Source organism: Anser cygnoides, chromosome 1 (assembly GCF_040182565.1).
Source record: "Anser cygnoides isolate HZ-2024a breed goose chromosome 1, Taihu_goose_T2T_genome, whole genome shotgun sequence".
NCBI lineage: Eukaryota > Metazoa > Chordata > Aves > Anseriformes > Anatidae > Anser > Anser cygnoides.
Window position 1 is genome coordinate 80,283,677 of NC_089873.1, and position 19,679 is coordinate 80,303,355.

The 19,679-nt window shown below is 39.9% G+C and overlaps 1 protein-coding gene across 2 annotated transcripts in view; it reads left to right on the forward strand.

Annotated features, from left to right (window-relative positions):
* The window catches only part of VWF (von Willebrand factor), a 148,000-nt gene that overhangs the window by 43,152 nt on the left and 85,169 nt on the right, over nucleotides 1-19,679 (forward strand). For both annotated transcript variants that reach the window (XM_048046749.2, XM_013195995.3), the window contains exons 15-19: nucleotides 298-513; nucleotides 5,382-5,622; nucleotides 6,447-6,541; nucleotides 7,453-7,613; nucleotides 15,344-15,447. In XM_048046749.2, the coding sequence (XP_047902706.1) occupies nucleotides 298-513; nucleotides 5,382-5,622; nucleotides 6,447-6,541; nucleotides 7,453-7,613; nucleotides 15,344-15,447 (817 nt within the window). The remainder of the gene's footprint in view (nucleotides 1-297; nucleotides 514-5,381; nucleotides 5,623-6,446; nucleotides 6,542-7,452; nucleotides 7,614-15,343; nucleotides 15,448-19,679) is intronic.

Sequence of the window (19,679 nt, forward strand, 5' to 3'; positions counted from 1 at the left end):
AGAAGGAGGCCTGTAAAAGGAACTGCAGTGCCAGAAATAGTGGTAACAAAATATAAAAGTATTGCTTTTCCTTGATTTGTTTTACTAGTGAAACATTATTCTTTTAGTGGAGCTCATGACCTATGAGCTATGATGCTATCTATGCCTATTTGATCCTATTTTATTTTTCTGTTCTTGTTTTTCTTTTCTTTTTTTCCTCAAAAGCAAAATAAAATGCTTATTGTGTCTCTTCTATATTTTCTTGAAAGCCACTGATTGATTCAATGCATGCATATCATTTTTCTCTTTTCAATTTAGCCAAATATGCTGAGGAATCCTGCTCAGTTCTGATGTCTTCTGTGTTTGAACCCTGTCACCGTGAAGTCAGTCCCATTCCCTATGTGAAGAACTGCCGCTTTGATGTTTGCTCTTGCTCCAATGGCAAGGATTGTTTGTGCTCTGCTATTGCTAATTATGCAACAGCCTGTGCTAGGAAAAATGTTTTGGTCCAGTGGAGAGAGCCCAACTTGTGCCGTAAGTGAAATGCTCCTAAAAATTACTTGCTTTCCTTTTCTTGGAGGAATTTCTTGGTTATGTTGAATGATAAATCTAGAATGAGATGATTTCTGCACTTTGCCAAATATTTCTTATGGAAATTGTTGAGAGAGTACATCTTTCCTTCAGTCCAACAATGATGCAAGAACTGTTCGCAAAAACTGTTCAGCAGTGGGGGAGAAGCAGTCATCTGAGAAGCCTCAGAATTTTGACTGGATTTCCATTTTCAGCTGCATTTAAGTTTCAGCTACTCATCTGAAAACCTTTTGCACGTTCCAGGGTGGGAATCTCCAAGAGATTTGTAGTAATGTATGGATTGCTTTTCTGGTACCTTTGAGGCTCGGGCTTCCCTGGCTCCTGACCTCATCAGTGACTCCTGACCATAGCAGAAGTTGAGGGTATGGAGGAAGCAGAAAGGCAGATACTCAGTCAGGTGGTGTCATAGAACATAACAGAAATTATAGATCAGTTTTTATCAGAAGGGACCTCTAGCAGTCTTCTGCTTACAACAGGGCTAATTTACAGCAGGTTGCTTAGGGCCTTGCCTAGGCTAATTTTGAATATGTCCAAGAACAGAGATCCTGCAACCACTCTGGCACCTGTCCCAGTGTTTGAAGAACTCCCTAGGAGTTTGATTACCAACCCATCAGTGCAGAGGTCTGAGATCTACGTCAGATCTTATTTTCATGTACACCATTCATCTAGTGGGTGAACATCATTTTGCTGACCACACTTGAGCTCCTTTACTTCTTCACCCTGTAAATTCTAATATGATTTGGAAGCTGGTTCAAGATGACAGCCTGAAATTTGATTATCTGCCTGTGAATTGTATCACTGAGCACAACAAACAGCTTTGGCTGTGGCATTTTGTGTAGACATTTAACTCCTATGAGAATCAACAAGAGTTGAGTTTTGAATTCCCATAAGGATCATGTACAGCATCCCACCTGTAGTAAGAGGCAACCCTGGTTCAAAGGCTGGCAGTCTAAAAGATGAGATGTTGCAGGAGGATAAAACAAAAATTCATATTGCAGATTTGAGGAAATGGGGTAACAAAATGTTTTTGCATAGATCAGTCCAGTGCAAGAGTAATAGCCAAACTGCTAAGAAGCTGGAACAGAAGGAGCACACACTTTTTATTTATTGCTTGCCTTTCTGTTAGGTCAGTATGGTAGGAAAAAAATCCATTGCAATGGAATTTTGATGGACACATACACACTTTTCTCCATAAATATTTGTGAAATGGATGTTTTTCCATTTTCCCGAGCAACTTTTCTATTAAGGAAAGAAGACAATTGAGAATTTTGGTGAAAATCACGTAGGCTTGCAGGCTTTCCAGATCTGTTTCATACTTCTTCCCAAACTGAGGCTGGGAAAAATATTTATAAACACAGTGTGTAGAAATTAGGAGGGAGAGGGAGGGGTAGATAGAGAAAAAGGTCATTGGTGTTCCATTTGATAGGATCTGTACCTGTAGGGTCAGTGGCTGTAGCTTCTGCAGGCTGGATAGTATTTACTGTGAATGAGAACAAAACCAGTTTATATTAAACTGCTGCATGGTTTCATAATATTTTACCTAATTTATGTAAATGTTCAGATAGTGGAACAGTAATGTAATAAAAATCCTTTTAAAAATGTGCAGGTCTGGAAGCTGAAAGAAAGAGCAGCGATAATGCACCATCGTTCTTTCTGTAATTGAACAAGTCAATTTTCACAATTAATCTTTAATAGTGCAGTGCTGCTTCCTCTTCTCTGTGCATTACAGAGCACTTTATGCTCTCATAGAGTGACGATTTCCGTGATTGCAGATCCATCAGTCCCCATTAAATAATCCTGATGCTCCAGAAATCTCCTGTCACATGAAGGAGAACATATCCTCTTTTAATGGGCTGGAGATGTGAATGCGCAAGTTGCATAATTTGTGCTGATGGGGGTGCACTAAACACGTGCTCCATTTCTACATTGGTCAACTGAGATTCAGTTTTTTGGGAATGACTTGACAGAAATGGTTTGCTTGATTTGAAGTGGCAGGGAGGTAAGTCATTAGCAGGGCACAGAATTTCTGCTTCCTATCAAGCTAACAAACACATTCATCTCCCACGTCTCTGAAATGATTTTAGTTTGTTTGATTAAGAGCTGACTCCTGCCCTTGCAGCCTACTGTGAATAACCAATAGAGCCAGTCCCTTTGTGGTGCGTGGAAGGAGCAGATAGGCCGTAATGTCAAGGTCTGTGAAGCTGATGCACATGCATGCCTCTTGTGTGTGTGTATATGTATGTGTGTCTACATATATATGTATGTGTATAGTGTTTGGTGGCAAAGGAGAAGCAATAAACAGTTCCCTAGATCTTTCTTCAGGTTTTAGGGACCTGTTGCTCAGCCCACTATTTTTCCATATCTGGTGGGGGTAGGCTGGTTGCTTATTTTGTTTGCATGGCTTCTGGGAGAGGATTTGTCTGGTAGATCCAGGAGTGCTGGATCTGAGCTGCATTTGAGAATGACTGCATTGCATTGTGGGGCTCAGCATACCAGCTGGTGCAACTGTGTTAAGTCTGCCAGGGTGAGTCTTTGTGCAGAGCCTCTGACCTAGGTGTGACTGTTTTCTTCTTGCACTACCCAAGAAACTGGTAAGGACTTACGTTCCTTTCACTCTGGGTTGAAAGCCTGTCCACAAGAAGCTGTATGAACAACCTCACAAACAAATTTTCTAATGCTTTCCCACTATTTTGCATCTTATCCCCAGGACAGGCTGAGCTTTAGAGCACAGCTTTGAGCTGTTTTAGTTTTATAGCAGGCATCAGTAGAATGACTAGATGCACCTCGCCTTTTCCTCTCATTTTCCTGGCAATAAGGGGATCTTTTTTTTTTTTTTTCTCTTTTTTTTTTCTCTTTTTTTTTTTCTCTTTTTTTTTTCTCTTTTTTTTTTCTTTCTTTTTTTTTCAGTGATGGTGTTATTGCATAGTGTACAGACAGCAGGCCCCTCCCAGGTCAGCTGTCTTGCCCTTTTGCTGTTAAAAACAGATGTTGCTGAGAGGTGATGCAGTAGTGTATTGGGACTTGGAGTGTGAATGTAGCCTTAGGTATTTGAACCAGAAAACCAGAGGATGTTTTAAGTGTTAGGAAGTGCATGGGCAGGTGAGATGAGTTACAAAGCTTTAGCTAAAAAAGGGATCCACTGTAAACATGTCCTTGTAGGCAGGGAGCCTTACCACTAACTTGCACATGCCTTTAGTAATGAAAGTTACTTTTTAAATGGTCTTCAGCCCTGAGCTGTGCCTATTCAGTATTTGATTTACTGCAGAGACTGTGTTCATGTAAGTTAGAAGCGCTGTTCAGTGAATAGCTGCCAAAGACTTCTATAACTGTGAGTGAACCTGTCATCTATTTATTTCTGAGTTAGGAGATATTTACTCTGCCTACTGTGTTGATAAGCACATATGCATTTCTAGGTTTTGTGTTGTGAAAGGAAGGTTAAATAGTTTGGACACAAGTCCCAAATCTGGGAGATCTCTGCTCTGAAGAAGGCTTCAAGTCACCTTGGATGCCTGTTGCCTGGATCCTCAAGTTAGGGGTTTACACTCCCATGTCTGGATTACAGGTACCTCAATAGAAGTTGGGAAGAGATGTTGGTGCAACCACGCCTCTCTTCAGTAAATAGAAGTAATTCTTCATTTCAGAAGAATTTTGTGAATGTAAACATTAGACATTTGATAGCATGTTAATCTTGCTTTGTGATCTTCAGTGTTGGTTCAGCTATGCTAGCAGCTGTGTAAGGTTGCAGGGTTTTAGCCTTGCTATAATTTTTCTTTTACTGCCATTGCTGCTACAGTTCCTGGGGATTTGTGATCACAAAACAGGGGGGCAGGGATTATTGTATCATTCTACAGGGATGACAGGAGGAAGAGCTGCCTTGGTTTGAAACCTCGATGTTGGTTTTTGCACAATACAAATGTGCCTACTTTTGTTTGCAGCTGCTTTCCTCACTCCACTGAACATCCTACCTCATAACCTTATGACCCTGGCTATTTGCTTTGGAAGGTTACTACAAACACGACAGGTTTTGTAAATCCTGGTTAATAGGAGGCTTGTGAAAGCCCATGGTAATACTAACTTGTTTTCTCATCTTTTGAAATGTGTTGTCATAGCTGCCACCTAGTGCTGATGCTGGTGTATGCAGAGGGGCTTTCCTCAAAATTAGTGCTGTAGAATTGAGTTAAACCTTTATAAACAAAGAATCCAGTATGCCTCCAAAGCCATAATGAGGTCTCCATAAAAATGAATTCATCATCAAAAACCATTAGTTTCCAAGGTTTGGCTACACAATCACTAAGTGACTTTGCTATTTGCACCTGTTTCCACAACCCCCCGAGAGCTGGGTTGTGAGGCTTTAGACTATTGTAGTACAAAGGCAGAGACATACATTTCTAATTATTTTGACCAAATTGTCCCTGACTATATTGAAAAGGAAGAGAAGTGTGAATGTGCACATGACATTCTTGTCGTGCTCCTGACTTGTAGATGCAAATAATGACAAAAATTGGACAGAGCCTGTGTTTTTCATTCTGGATGAAATTTTGTGGTTGGAATTCCATTGCAGGGGTTGCAGTTGTCTCAACATTTATCGGCAACTGCACTTTGTAAAGTTTTGCTCGTTTACATAAGCAATGCCGTAGGCTTCACTATTATTACAGAGTTAAAGAAAACCACTGTAATACAGGCCTCAATTGGTGAATAAATTGAGTAAATACATTTTAAATCCACAGCTTTACAGTCTGGGTTAGTCAGCTTTTCCTTTAGCTGGCTTTAGATCAAATTCCGATTTCCTTGGTGTGCACATCTTTCAACAGCAATGACCTGTCCAGAAGGCCAAATTTACCGGCAATGTGGGACGCCATGCAACCAGACCTGCAGATCTCTGTCCTACCCAGATGAGGACTGTGATGAATTCTGCATGGAAGGCTGCTACTGCCCCCCTGGGCACTACCTGGATGAGAGCAAGGAATGTGTACCAAAGTTCCAGTGCTCTTGTTACTATGATGGTGAGATCTTCCAACCAGAGGATGTCTTTTCAGATCATTACACCATGTGGTAAGTGCAGTGTTCGTAACTTATCCCTACGTGTTGTGACTCAGAAATTTTTGGATAGTCTAACTGATTTTGTTCCTTAGTTCCTTTACCGCCACTGAAACTAGATTGAAAGTGAACAAGATTTTGCCTCTGACAAACTAAATAAGTTTTGCTGTTTCAACCCTATCCATATTATTTCAAAAGCCACCTTAGTCAGAAAACAGGATATTAAGCCCTGTTCCATGAACAGTTCCTGACAGTTCAAAATGGAGTTTAATTACTGACCATAGCTACTTTGTAGGCTTTTAAAATGACACTTTAATGTACTACAATATATTTCTTAAATATTAAAACCTAATTACCTCTACCAAAGAGATAAATATTAAAAAGCATTTCTAATTGTTAAATTGAGTAGCGGTACACTGAGAGTAGTAATGTAATTGCTGGGTGGCTCCCAATAAGCCCAGATTTGGGAACAGTGTCTTCTCCTTTTCTCTACTACCACAGAAGTCATATGTTGCAGGCACTGAGTGGTCCCTTACCTCTCTCTGCAGTGGACCTGACTATTGTCTTGCTCAGTTTCATGCCTGTGCAGATGCATGAGATTCAGCAGGATGGGGACTAGCATTATGCTGGGTTACCACACTAGTACTTCACTGTGATTATCTTAAGGAAGTTTGGCCTTTAACACTGGTAAATGCAGTGGATGGAGAGCAACAGATCAGTTAGATGAGAGGTGTAATTTTTGTGCTCTCACTGGTTCCTTGCAGGCCTGTCTGAAAACAACAGCATGAGTGAAAGCTAAATGTCACTTTGTTAAATATAAATCTGTTTGTTTTTCTTAGCTATTGTGAAAACGGTTTAATGCACTGCAGTACAAACAAAGCTCCTGGTGCCTTCCTGCCAGATGTTTTCGCTGATGAGAGGCCATCTGCCAGAAGTTAGTATGCATTAATTTTTGTTATTATTATTTATTGTTGCATTTCTTTTTCCTCTTTGGTCTCTTGGTAATTCAGGGTAGGGAAGAAGAATCAGAGATTGTAGTGCTGGTGCTGTTGTGAGTCTTCTTATTACTTTGTTGTTGTTGTTATTATTTTTTTTTTTGTTGTTGTTACAGAGAGAAACAAAATGTTTATATGGGATTATGCAGGGCTCATTTTGTCCCACCTCTCAAAATTATATTTAGCCAACCACCGTTTCTTGGCAGCTGTAGAGGTTAAGGGGTTCTTTGGTGATCTGAGGCCCCCAGTTGCTGTTTGAGGATTTTATGACATCACTAGCTAGCCAGATTTATACCTCTTGCTTCTGACTAGCAAGGTCTCCTTTCCAGTGCAGACAAAGCTTTTTTGTGGCCTGAAGGTTAGACTGTTGCCATGCACCGAGTGTGTCTTCCGGCTTCGAGGCATCTCACCTTAAAACCTCCCAGAGACTGAAAACTGCCTTGCTGAGCTAGGCACTGTGTTGGAAAGCACCAGTGGTCTGTGATTTTCTCTGGTTCATCACTGCTACCTGGATAGAGTTTATGGGATTGTGACGAGAGAGCAGGGTCTGAGACTGGATCTCTAGTGCAATCTGGAGTCCAACTGTTTATTTCAATAGAATGGTATTTACCCTACTGCAGATCTTTTTGCTTCTCTGTTAGAATACATACTTTTGTGCTAGCCTAACTGAGGTCACCCCAGAAAAGGGGTCTGTTACCTTTACATTGTCATGAATATTAGTGTAGTGGTATTGCCCTATTGTATACTCAAACTTAGTTTTCTAACACCAGTGTTGATCCATCCTTTAGAATAATACTTGCTAATAATACTTGAGTTCTAATAGCAATTTTTGTAAATTTATTTCTAAAAGTAAAAAGGAGCTTGACATGCAGATCACCTATGGAAACATTTATCTGTCCTGCAAACAACCCAAGAGCTGAAGGGCTGGAGTGTGCCAAGACTTGCCAGAACTATGACTTGGAGTGCATCAGCCATGGCTGCATATCTGGATGCCTATGTCCAAAAGGGATGGTAAGCAGGCTTAACTGCGCCAAATGGAAGCAGACCTTGTTTTTCTTTCCTCCATTATTTCCTATCAACAGTGTTCTTGTAGATTGGAATTATGTGGTTATGAAGCATTCCACAGTGACTCTGTGGTTTATGGCTGGCTTAAAACATATGTATTAGGACAGGTGCTCACTCCTTCTAACTAGTATACCTACATAGAAGATGAAGTTTAGCTTGTAATAACTGATAATGAAATAGACAAAAAACACGTGTTTTTTTTTTCTTTAAGACAAATTTATTTTTCCTTCATCTGTCCTCCCAAATGCTTCCTCAGTCTTGCTGAACATCCCTAGTCGGAGAGAGAGAAGTACACAGACATCCAAACCCAAATTACCCACTCCACATCCAGCCAAACCCTTCTCAGTGTCTCCTTGTCAAGTCTCTGCCTGTTCTGCTGCCTTCCTTTGCATTTTACCAAACTGAGAGCTCCCCATGAGAGGGAAGGTGGGACATTATGGTGGTTTTACTCGGGTGGGCGGCTGATCTCCACCACAACCGCTCTCTCATTCCCCCTCCTCAAAGAGGAATGGGGAGAAAATACGATGAAAAGGGCTCAAGGGTTGAGATAAGGACGAGGAGATTGCACAGTCATTATTGTGATGGGCAAAACAGACTCAGCACAGGGAGACAGTAAGATTTATTACCTTTTACTAACAAGCTAAAGAAGCGAGAAACAAAGGAAAGAAACCAAAAGCGCCTTCCCCCCCATCACCCTCTTCCACCTCCTCCCCCCGAGCGGCGCAGAGGAACGGGGGGAACAGGGATTATGGTCAGTCTATGGCGCTTCTTCTCTGCTGCTCCTTCTCAGTCACTCTCGTCCCCTGTGCTGCGGGGTCCCTCCCACGGAATGCAGTCCTTACTGAACTGATCCGGTGTGGGCTTGCCACAGGCAGCAGCTCTTCAAGAACTGCTCCAGATATGGGTCCGTACCACGGGGTCCATCCCTCAGGAGCAAACTGCTCCAACCTGGGTCCCCCACGGGCAGCAGCTCCTGCCAGGTCACTTGCTCCTGCGTGGTCTCCTCTCCGCAGGCTGCAGCTCCATCCCGGAATCTGCTCCGGCAGGGGTCTTCCACAGGCCGCAGCCTCCATCACTGCAGGTTTGCCTGCTCCACCATGGTACTCCATGGGCTGCAGGGGGACAGCCTGCTTCACCATGGTCCTCACCACAGGCCTCAGGGGACTTCTGCTCTGGCGCCTGGAGCACCTCTCCCCCTCCTTCTTCACTGACCTTGGCGCCTGCAAGGCTGTTTCTCACTCCTCTCACTCTCCCAGCTGCTGTGTGGCACAGCGTTTTTTTTCCCCCTTCTTAAATATGCTCTTACAGAGGTGCAAACAACATTGCTTATTGGCTCGGCTCTGGTCAGCAGTGGGGTCCTTACCTAACATGGGTTCTTCTAGATTCTTCTTACAGAAGACACCCCTATGGCTCCCTGCTACCAAAACCTTGCCACGTAAACCCACTACAGACATGGAACTTGCTAGGATGATGCCAGAGGGTGTCTTGGAATTGCAGATAGTGTGCTGAACATGCTCTTTCCACTGGAAAGATGCTTTCTGGAATCCAGGGCTATGTCCCCCTGTAACCCTTAAATTTAATCATTGTTTTAGTCATCTTCAAATTGAGCAAACGGTTATTTGTTAAGCCAGTGACTGCAAACTCAATATCAATATAGAGCCCTGATAAAAAGCAGACAGAGTAAAACAGAAAGCAGATTGCTGCTGTTTCTCTGTGAGCAACAGAAAAATAATCACTGTTCAGAGCAGTACAACACTGTCTGGACAAGCAAAGAGTTGTGTCTAGGATGTCGCTTTGGGTTGGGAATTGGGTGCAGTCCCGAGAGTAACATGAAATAGGATAGAGGTGGAACATACGGTACACTCTTTAAGTAAAGGGCAATTTTGAGTCATCTGCCCAGGAAAACTATTGGAAAGAAGTTTGTGATGCTTGATGCATGAAATGCAGATGAAAATATCTGGTAGATACTAGAAAAAGAGAATTGAGGTTCCATCTTTATTTTGTTTGAGGGCTAAAATATTCTACAGTTGTTTACTACTTGTGGTACTTGGAGACATGCTGGTACAGTTTTTTGACTCAGAGGTGTATGCAGTAAAACAAGAGGTTTTCGAATGCTGCAACCCAGACAGCCTAGAAATTGCTTTATTTATTTATTTATTTATTTATTTATTTTCTGCTCTCTTATACCTGCTCAGAGTTCAGGTTCAGATTAATATGTACTGAATATTACTGTTTGCAAATGAAGGTATGGGTTATTACTTCTAGAGCTGAGACGCATGTTTATATTTAGGCTTCAAGTCTCATGAAATGACTTTATGCAGTAATTAATTGTTTTTTAAATGGAATTTTAACCTTATGTGATAGTATATTTTTATAAAGGTTTGCTTTTATTCCTCTTCTGTAGAAGGTGTTTTTCTCCCTCAGAATTCCTTCCATTGTCTTACTAGAAACAAACCCCCAGAATTCTCATAATTTCTAGCATTAATGTTCATGTATTTTTTGGATATTCCTAACACATTTGTTTTGCTGATAAACACACATTTATGTAAATAGATACTACTCCAGAATAAGATGTCAGCTTCAGACAAAAACTCAAGCTTGTGAAGTGTCTTGTAGATCTGAACTAGAAAATATAGAAGATAACTCAAAATGGTGTGATAAGTAAATTTTCAGAAGTTTGGGAATAAGCTCCAGTATAAATGGGTCTTTCTCTGCACATAAAAGTCAGAATTACCTCTTTTATTTGGTGAAGGGCTTTGGGATTTGGTTTCAGTTCCAGGGTTTGGTAATAGTACACTTTATAAATATTCATGTAAAACGAATTATGGTAACTACTCAATAGAAAAAAGAAATCAACTTCCTAGTAATTCATCATCCTCTTTGTTACATCATTTCATATTTCTTTTCGGTAGGTTGGAACTATTATTCAAACAATTGTTACAAAAAATTATTGCTAGGCAAAACAGTCCCTGATATTTTGGAATGAGAAACTCCAGTTGCTTCTGGAGTGGTGTGACGTGCCACTGAATTCAACACGGTGGTTTGTCAGGCTTTTGATAGAAGAGTTGGCCAATTTTAAAAAACAAAACAAGATAAAAAAACAAAAACAAAAACACACAACTAGTAAAATAAGCTCTTTTGTCCACTAGATGACAGTATGGTTCAATCTTCCAATAAACTCAGTCTGTAATATCTTCTCACTTGATTCCTGTCTGGCAGGAAATAAAAATAAAAAAGTTACTAGCATATAGAGTACTTTACTGTAACCATAGCAATGCAAAGGTAAAATCAAAGAAATCAAAATTGGTGCTTTCTAATGAAATGTGGTTGCACTTTGCCGTGCTTTAGACTCTTGAAGGGTGCTTGTATGGGACATGCCAGCTTGTTTCCTCTTCATCACCAATAGGTACCTAATGGTTTAGTGCATTTTCCTGTTGTTCTTTTATGTTGTTGTTTGTTTGTGGTTTTTTTTTTTTTTTTTTTTTCTTTTCATTCTGCAGGGAGCCTTTGTGCTCTCTGTTAGCAGTTGCCAAAGATGAAAGGACTTAGGGTGGTGACCAGCTGACCACCTTCTCCTTGCTATTGTCCCTCTCTGTACCTGTACTGAGGAAAAGCACTGCAAAGTCATGAAGTCTGTGTTTTCCAGACTTGCACCAGTAGAGCTGAGAAATAAAGGGACCAGGAAAAGGTATTACTATTTCTTTACCAGTCAATCTCCCTTGTTGGTATTCTGTAATCCTGTTTAATTTACAAGCACTCACAAACATGAAGTACATTTATAGGAATGTCTGTGAGCAACACCAGACTAGTGAACGTTTATGGGAATGAATATTTGCATACATTACCACCCTGGAAATATCTGTGCCATTTTACAATTTTTTTTTTTTTTCTGCTGTACAATAGCATATGAAAATCATGAATGATCTTCACTAATTCATTAGCCAAGGAATCAATCTTCCTTCTATAAAACAGTAAACACAATCAAAACTAGCTAGTTTACATAAATAATTTTCCAGTATGATTTGCAATTATACGTAGCAGCTAATATGTAATTGAGTGTAATGTTATCCCTACATATATAGAGGTATTTACAGATCTGTTAAGTTATCTGTCTTAAAGCAATCTATAGCCTAAAATCTTTATGCACAAATTGGCTTTCAATTTTGAATTACATATCTGAAAAATAATTTAAAAAATATAATCAAGGATTGTTCATGAACGAGATGCTCGAGTTGGCTAGATTTTAAATGAAAAATTTGCTGGGTTAGAAATTGCCAATCAATCAATCTATTATTTCTCCAATTGGAAAATGCATAAGAAAATTAATTTCTTTCAATTGATTTTTGTTCCAGTTGAAAAAGAAGTTTTCCAGTTCATCCTGACTGGAACTTTTACATCATTTTGATTTCTTGAAAATAAAAATGTTCAATATGTCATGAAAAGTAATTCTTTTTTTCTGTCTTTGATTGTCTGGAGGGTGAGAAATTCTCCATACTTGTCAGTCTTTTGCAGAGCAGAAAAGATAAATCATAACATATGTGCAGAAGTGTGAGGAAAAATATGCTTTCACAGATTAGTTTACTGCACTCTGGGTTTTTCCCATTGGAAAATATTAATAAATATAGAAATGGAGTGTTAACCACCTTTCTGGGAAAAAAGAGGCGCAGAACATTCTGAAAGCACAAAATCTAGACACTCCAAAGCTGGAAAATGAAAAATTTTCAATTTCCAACAACTAAAGCAAAATTAATGTTTAAAATTTAAATGAAAAAATCTATTGTATTATGATTGCTGAAATAACAGTATTTCTACCTATGATATGTTAGTTGAAAAAAAAAAAGAATAAAACTAAACAAACTTGGAAGTTTTTTTTTTTCTTCCAAACTGTTTTTACAGAAACTTACTAGAGTATTTTGATTATTTTGATTTTCCTACTTGCTGTCTTGTATATTTTTCAGCTTAGGCTTGTCCAGTATGACGACATGACAATCTTAAAGGGGAGGTGGTAGCAGCTTTCTTGTATGTGCATCTGCCCAAGGATAATGCTTCATAAAACAAACATGAGAAGCAGACAGGAAACATAAGAAAGAAAATTCAAATCCCAAACCCCATGTTTTGAGTGGTCTATACTAACATGTTTTTGACTTGTTTTTGTCTGCACAGGGTTGGTGACGAGCTCTTTCAGTTAAAATCTATCAGCTATTCGGTTCTAATCTGACCCACGACCTTTACATAATCCTTTACTCCTTCGTACCTTTGGATGACTCTCTGCTGAAGTTATCAGGCTTATTTGGAGGAACAGAGTGAAAATACTCATTGAAATTGTATTGTCTAAAAGAGACTCATATTCAGCCTCAGCAAGGCAGAGTTTAGGGAAGAAGAATTTTAATTTGATTGAGCAATCTGTATTATCTTTCTTTTTCAAGATCTGTCAAGGATTAACAATTAGAAAGACAGTTAGGGCAAGGAAATGGTGGACATTTCTATTGGGTCTCCAGCTAAGTGGGTAGCTTCATCAGCTAGTCAACCATTTGAAATCCCATGGATGCACTGTCAGGAGCATCATTGTCAGGTGGTGTGAACAGTAGCTCTACTAATTACAATCCCATATTTTTTCTTGTGTTTGCTACTTGTGTTCCCTGTCACCTCGGGCACTCAGAAATGTTTGAACTCCTGTATTAAATGCTATCTATTAATGAATTGAGATAATTCTACAGAAAATCCAGCTGTTTGTGAATAATGCAACTGGCCTAGTAAGTACTGACTGCGTGGTACCGCGCTCAACACGCATGTAATCCAGCATGGCACTGAGTTGCCAGATATGGATGTTGTGTCAATATGACCAGTAGGTTGTGTGTTGTCATTAACAAAATCTTCATTCATTAAGTTTTGCGGCAAACATAAATGGTCAAATTCCACCCCGGGCATTGATGTCCGGCTTTTTAAATCCAACCTACTCACTCTGCACTGTTTAGAAAACGTAGTCTTACCTCTTTGTGAACAAATTAACAGTTTTTGCACTGTAACTTCAGTGTGGCCATATGTTTGTGATGGAAAAGCAAATATCATTCTGTTCAGTGTATCAGTTTAGGATAGGCTGTGGTGAGCTTCATGTAGATGTGTGAGGTAGCAAGTAGGAGAGGTCCTAATCTTCCTTTTACTAACTGCAAGTATAATCCCAGGTTCTGTTTCCAGAGGCTAGCGCTCAAGTCTATTGTGAACAGTGCTGCTGAACAGTGTGGAAAAATTCAGAAATGTAGCCATGAGTGATGTCATGCATTACATTTTCCTGAATGCCACCAGGAAGGAAGGATTAAATGCCCTATGAAACACGTTATTCTCTGGCCTGTTTTCTCCCTGTCCTTTGTGGAGATAAAGTCCAAGGTAGAGCTCCAGCTCTGTCATCGAAAAAATCATATATTTGTTTCCATCTTGATTCTACTGACATGAGTTTATTTGGCATAACATAGCTCCCCATAAGCCACAGAACTGCATATGAATGAATGGTCACTGGTTGTGAAATCCTTTTGTTAGTAGTTCCCTGTGGCACTTCTAAGCCCCCATAGGAAAAGACAGAGCTATTCTACGTTATTAACCTGGCATTCTGACTACATTGATCTCATTGGCCTGTATTTAATGGTAAAAAAGGAACAATTTTAGTGATTTTAAAGAAAGAATTTAAAGTGGGAAGGTGATATCTTGTGACTTTTGAATGAGAAGGAGGGGAAGTGCTCTCCATTTTACTGTTCCATGAAGTAAGAGCCAAACCTATCACTGGCTTTGCAGAACCATGCTCAAGTTAAAAACAGTATAGCCAGCCTTAATTTTGTTATATTCTCTAAAACTGAGTACCTTCAAAATAGAAAGGGAGTTGAGAGAGAGAAAGATAGATGGAGAGAGAGAGGTATAAAACCATTATGTTTTGTTTGTTGTAAGTGGGACAAATTGTTTTTATACAAAAGGAAACTAAGCTTAGTAGGGCAAAACTGAAAAAGAAGGTTTTATAGCTCTTTCTCAGTGACAGAGCCTATGAAGGTGGAATAATGTCTATAATGGACTGATACTTACCTGGTCTTCCTGGTCTTGTGGATAGTAAGTAGGCATTTGAAAGAAATTGAGTGACTACTGCATATTTCAGAGGCAAATTGACAGAGAGCTTTTTTTATTTTTTTATTTTTTTGGGGGGGGTGTGGGAGTGTCTGTGACAACAGAATCTTTACTTGAATTTAGACCTATTTGGCACCACTGCTTTTCATCTTCTCCTCTCTGTTTCTCTCTCAGCTGAGCCATGCATCTGACTGCTTTTCTGGTAGGCCACCCTTCAGTTAGTTTTGTGTGAGAAGCATGTGGTATTTACTTGGTCTCTGTATTCAGGTTAGCCTATTTTATTTTCACCAAATCATGGTTTTGGTCAAATTGGTCTTTTTCATCATGATCATAATCTATTTCCCCAGCTGGTGTTAGGCTCTTGAAACAAGCCTGTGATTTATGTATCCGTAGCTCTACTTTTGTTAATGGCAAAAAAAATATTAGCAATACCATATATTTCTTAACTCAGATAGTCTTGAACCATTTTGTTGATCCTTTCCTTTATCCATCTTTTCTTGTGTTTTTTCTTCTGAGTACTGGCACATACCGTCAGGCCTGCATGCTGATGAACTGTGTGTTTTGCTTAGGTGCGACATGAGAACAAGTGTGTTGCTCCTGAGAGGTGCCCGTGTTTTCACAATGGAAGAGAATATGCCAGGGGAGAAACAGTGACTAACGACTGCAATACCTGGTGAGCCACTGGAACTGCATTTTTCTATGGAACACTTAATATATTTCTAAAATATATATAAAATAATTGTTTGCTTAATGGATCTTTTTTATATGAAGTCAGGCTTTGTAGTGCAATAACAAACCTATTGTACAGACCAACATCTTCCCTTTGCATGTGGCATAAAGACCAGTGCAGTGTCTGGCAAACTGTACCTGATGCCTCACAAATAGGTAGCCCATGTAGAATCATAGAATCATTCAGGTTGGAAAAGACCTCTAAGATCATCTAGTTCAACCTTTAAACTAGTACTAATGTTCACCACTAAACCATGTTACTAAGTTCTACATTACACATTTCTTGAAGACTTCCAGGGATGGTGACTCAACTACTTTCCTGGGTAGCCTGTTCCAATGCCTCACAACCCTTTCAGTAAAGAAATTTCTTCTAATATCCAACTTAAACCTCCCCTGGTGCATCTTTGAGGCCATTTCCCCTTATCTTATCACTTGCTGCTTGGGAGAAGAGACTGATCCCCACCTTGCTATAGCCTCCTTTAAAGTAATTGGGAAGAGTGATAAGGTCTCTCCTGAGCCTCCTTTTCTCTAGGCTAAACAAGCCCAGCTCCCTCAGCTGCTCATCATAAGACTTGTTTTCTAGAGCCTTTACCACCTTTGTTGCCCTTCTCTGGACATGCTCCAGTACCTCGATGTCCTTCTTGTAGTGAGGGGCCCAAAACTGAACATGGTATTTGAGGTGCAGCCTCACCAGAGCCAAGTACAGACGGACAGTCACTTCCCTAGTCCTGCAGGCCAAACTATTTCTGATACAAGCCAGGATGCTGTTGGCCTTCTTGGCCACCTGAGCTGGCTCATATTCAGCCAGATATTGATCAATACCCCCAGGTCCCTTTCTGATGGGCAGCCTTCCAGCCATTCTTCCATCAACCCATAGCACTGCTTGGGGTTGTTGTGCCCTTAGTGCAGGACCCAGCACTTGGCCTTGTTGAACTTCTTACAGTTGGCCTCGGCCCATCAGTCCAGCCTATCGAGATCCTTCTGTATAGCCTTCCTACACTCGAGCAGATCAACGTTCCTGCCTAACTCAGTGTCATCTGCAAACTCACTGACAGTGCACTCAATCTCCTTGTCCAGACCATTGATAAAGATGTTGATGAGAATTGGCCCCAACACTGAGCCCTGAGGGACACCACTAGTGACTGGCTTCCAACTCAGTTTAATTCTTTGGGTCTGGCCACCCGGCCAGTTTTTAACCCAACATAGTGTACAGAATCACAGAATCACCGAATGGCTGAGATTGTGTTTCAGTTTGTGCCTGTTGTCTCTTGTCCTGTCACTGGGCACAACTGAAAAGAGACTGGCTCCATCGTCTTGACACCCTTCCCTCAGATATTTGTACACATTGATGAGGTCTCCCCTCAGTCTTCACTTTTTAGGCTAAACAGGCCCAGTTCTCTTAGCCTGTCCTCGTACAACAGGCGTACACCCATCCAAGCCTTGAGAGGCCAGCTTCTTTAGGAGAATGCCATGGGAAATGGTGTCAGAAGCCTTACTGAAGTCTAGGTAGAGCAAATCCACAGCCTTTCCTTTGTCCACTGAGTGCATCACCTTGTCCGAGAAGGAGATCAAGTTTGTCAGGGAGGGCTTGCCTTTGATAAACCCATATTGACTGGACGTGATCACCTGATTGTCCTGTAAGTGCTGCATGACACTCAAGATAATCTGCTCTATGAGCTTCCCTGGAACTGAGGTCAGACTGACAGGCCTGTAGTTTCCCGAATCCTCCTTCTGGCCCTTCTTGTAGATAGGTATCACATTTGCTAGGTGAGAGTTGTCTTGGACCTTCCTGATAGCCAGGACTGCTGATAAATGTTGGAAAGTGGCTTTGCGAGCACGTCCACCAGCTCACTCAGTACCTTCATGTCTGTGTAGGTCCTCTGTAGGCACTAGGATTTGCTCCTTGGTCTTTCAACTCAAGAAAAAATGCAGGAGCAGTGGGAGGAATGGAGCCTGCATTTTGTTTCTAACCTCTGCTGTCATGCTTCCCATGGAACCCTACAAATCAATCCTTTTCAGGCAGGAGCATGCATCAGCAGAAGGGCTGTGATATGCCAACTGTATGCCCTTCAGGCAAATGTTAAAGAGGAGCCTCAGGAAAGGTATGGGTTATTTGCCTGCTGGATATCTCTTGATTTTTACCTGCACAGCACACTCACTGTTTTGAAGAGGTGTTTTGCTCTCTGTGCTCTGTACCATTGGTACAGAAACTGTGTTCTTTTTGGACTTCTTTGTGTGACTAATTGGAATTGGATCAGAGAATCAGCACCTTGAAACTAGTGGGACTGCTCATAACTAGTTAGATTTGGATATGAGGTTTTATGGTTTTGTATGGAAATAGTTCTCTTCCAATATATTACTTTATGAATTGTGTATTACAATTAAAGCTGGGGAAAAGTATGTTTCAAGGGAGGAAGATGGAGGAAAAACTGAGTTTCTTTTATAGATACGTATACTGTAACGTGCTTACACTGCAAGCAGATAAAAGTGACTCAGTTAAAAAACAGACACAGTGGTAATTTTATTCATATAGTAAGGTGTAAAGCTCCTTCATATTGTTGTGAAATTTGCAAGATTCACTACGTTCTTTACAATAGCCATGCACAGTCTTTTATTTTCAATCATTCTTAAAATCTTCAATCTTGAAATAATTATAGCTATATTGCTTTGTTCTTGTAACTGGCCTTTTGTTTTTTGACAATGACATTGTAAAGGACATTTCCTCTTAAACACAGAATTTTCTTCAATATCAACATCAAGAAAATGTTAGAAAATATGCTTTTTCTCAATGGTAAGAAAGCCTTCATCTTAATTTTAGATATTTTTCTTTAGTATGAATATAAGATTGGAAAATAAGTCCCTTTCAAAAAGTAGCAACAGGGCTGTTTAAACTATAGAACTTTGAACAGCTTAGTGAAAGTTCTCAGCAAATATCAAGTCAAATGTCATTTAGAAAGTGATATAGGAAATTACTATTGCTTTGAGAATTAATAAGAATTGAGAGTCTGTATTTTGGAGCTCAGATCCTCCTTTTCTTTTGTTTTTGCTTTTTGTACTGCTGTTGCAGGAGTTCTCATTCTCACTTGTTCTTAGCCAGATGTGAACACCTGCAAACGCCATATATGAGTCAGAGGTGTCAGATTTGGCGTTTACATTTGACTTGACATATGGGAGACCCTAATTCATGAACAACGGAATGTCTCCAAGTCTAAGCTAGTGGCAAAACTTTTGTTATGCTATGTATTGGGAATTCGTTGTAGAGCTCAGTGAAAATCTTGGAATAACATTTATGAAGCCAGACACAGAATAAATTTGCTAATCTGAATTTTGCTAAACCATATACTTTATAATCTGTCTTTGCATATACACACAAAATCTTGGTCTTACTCTACATATTCAATTTAGTAGAGGATGGTGTAATAGGTTTCATGTTAGTGAAACTTCATTCTTTGAAGAAAATGTATTGCACAACAATTTATTATGCTTTGAAGTATTATCAAGATTAAGCATTGATTACTCTTGGGTTAAGGCATTAGTCCGGGACAACAGAGAACTCAGTTCAGTACCTGTTTTTGCTTTGGTTAGCAATTTGATCTTGGGAAAATACTTTGGGTATTTTATCCCTCAGTTTTCACATCTGTAAAGTAGGGATAAAATTCCCCTTTCCCTGCCCTTACAGAGCTTGATTAGAAAATCCCTAGGGCAGTGAAGTTGTTCATCTGCATTCATATACATTTTGTAGATGAATGCTTCTCCCACCTCATGCAAGCTATTGCTTATTAGATTATTAAATTATTATTATTAGATTATTAGATTGTGTTAGATGCTATTCTAAACCCCCAAATTAATAACAAATGAGTGAACAGAATTTCTGCTTCATTGACCTTTCTTTTTATTTGTTTGAGCAGTTTCTTGCTAGTTAACAAATTAATTTATTTCACAGTTCAAAAGCATGGGTATGCCAAGTGAAAGATCCCCTTTCATACCTGCAGCTTGTGTAGTAAAGCCTGTGAGTCTCCAGGATACATAGGCTTGGGTGGATACCCTGAAGTCTCTTCTTATCTTTGTTTCTGAATTTTCCTTATTTTAACATGAGGATAATGGTATTTACCTCCTTGAGCCTTATTTGTAAGGGTACTTTGTAGGATTTAGATTGTTATGTATCACAGTAACAAA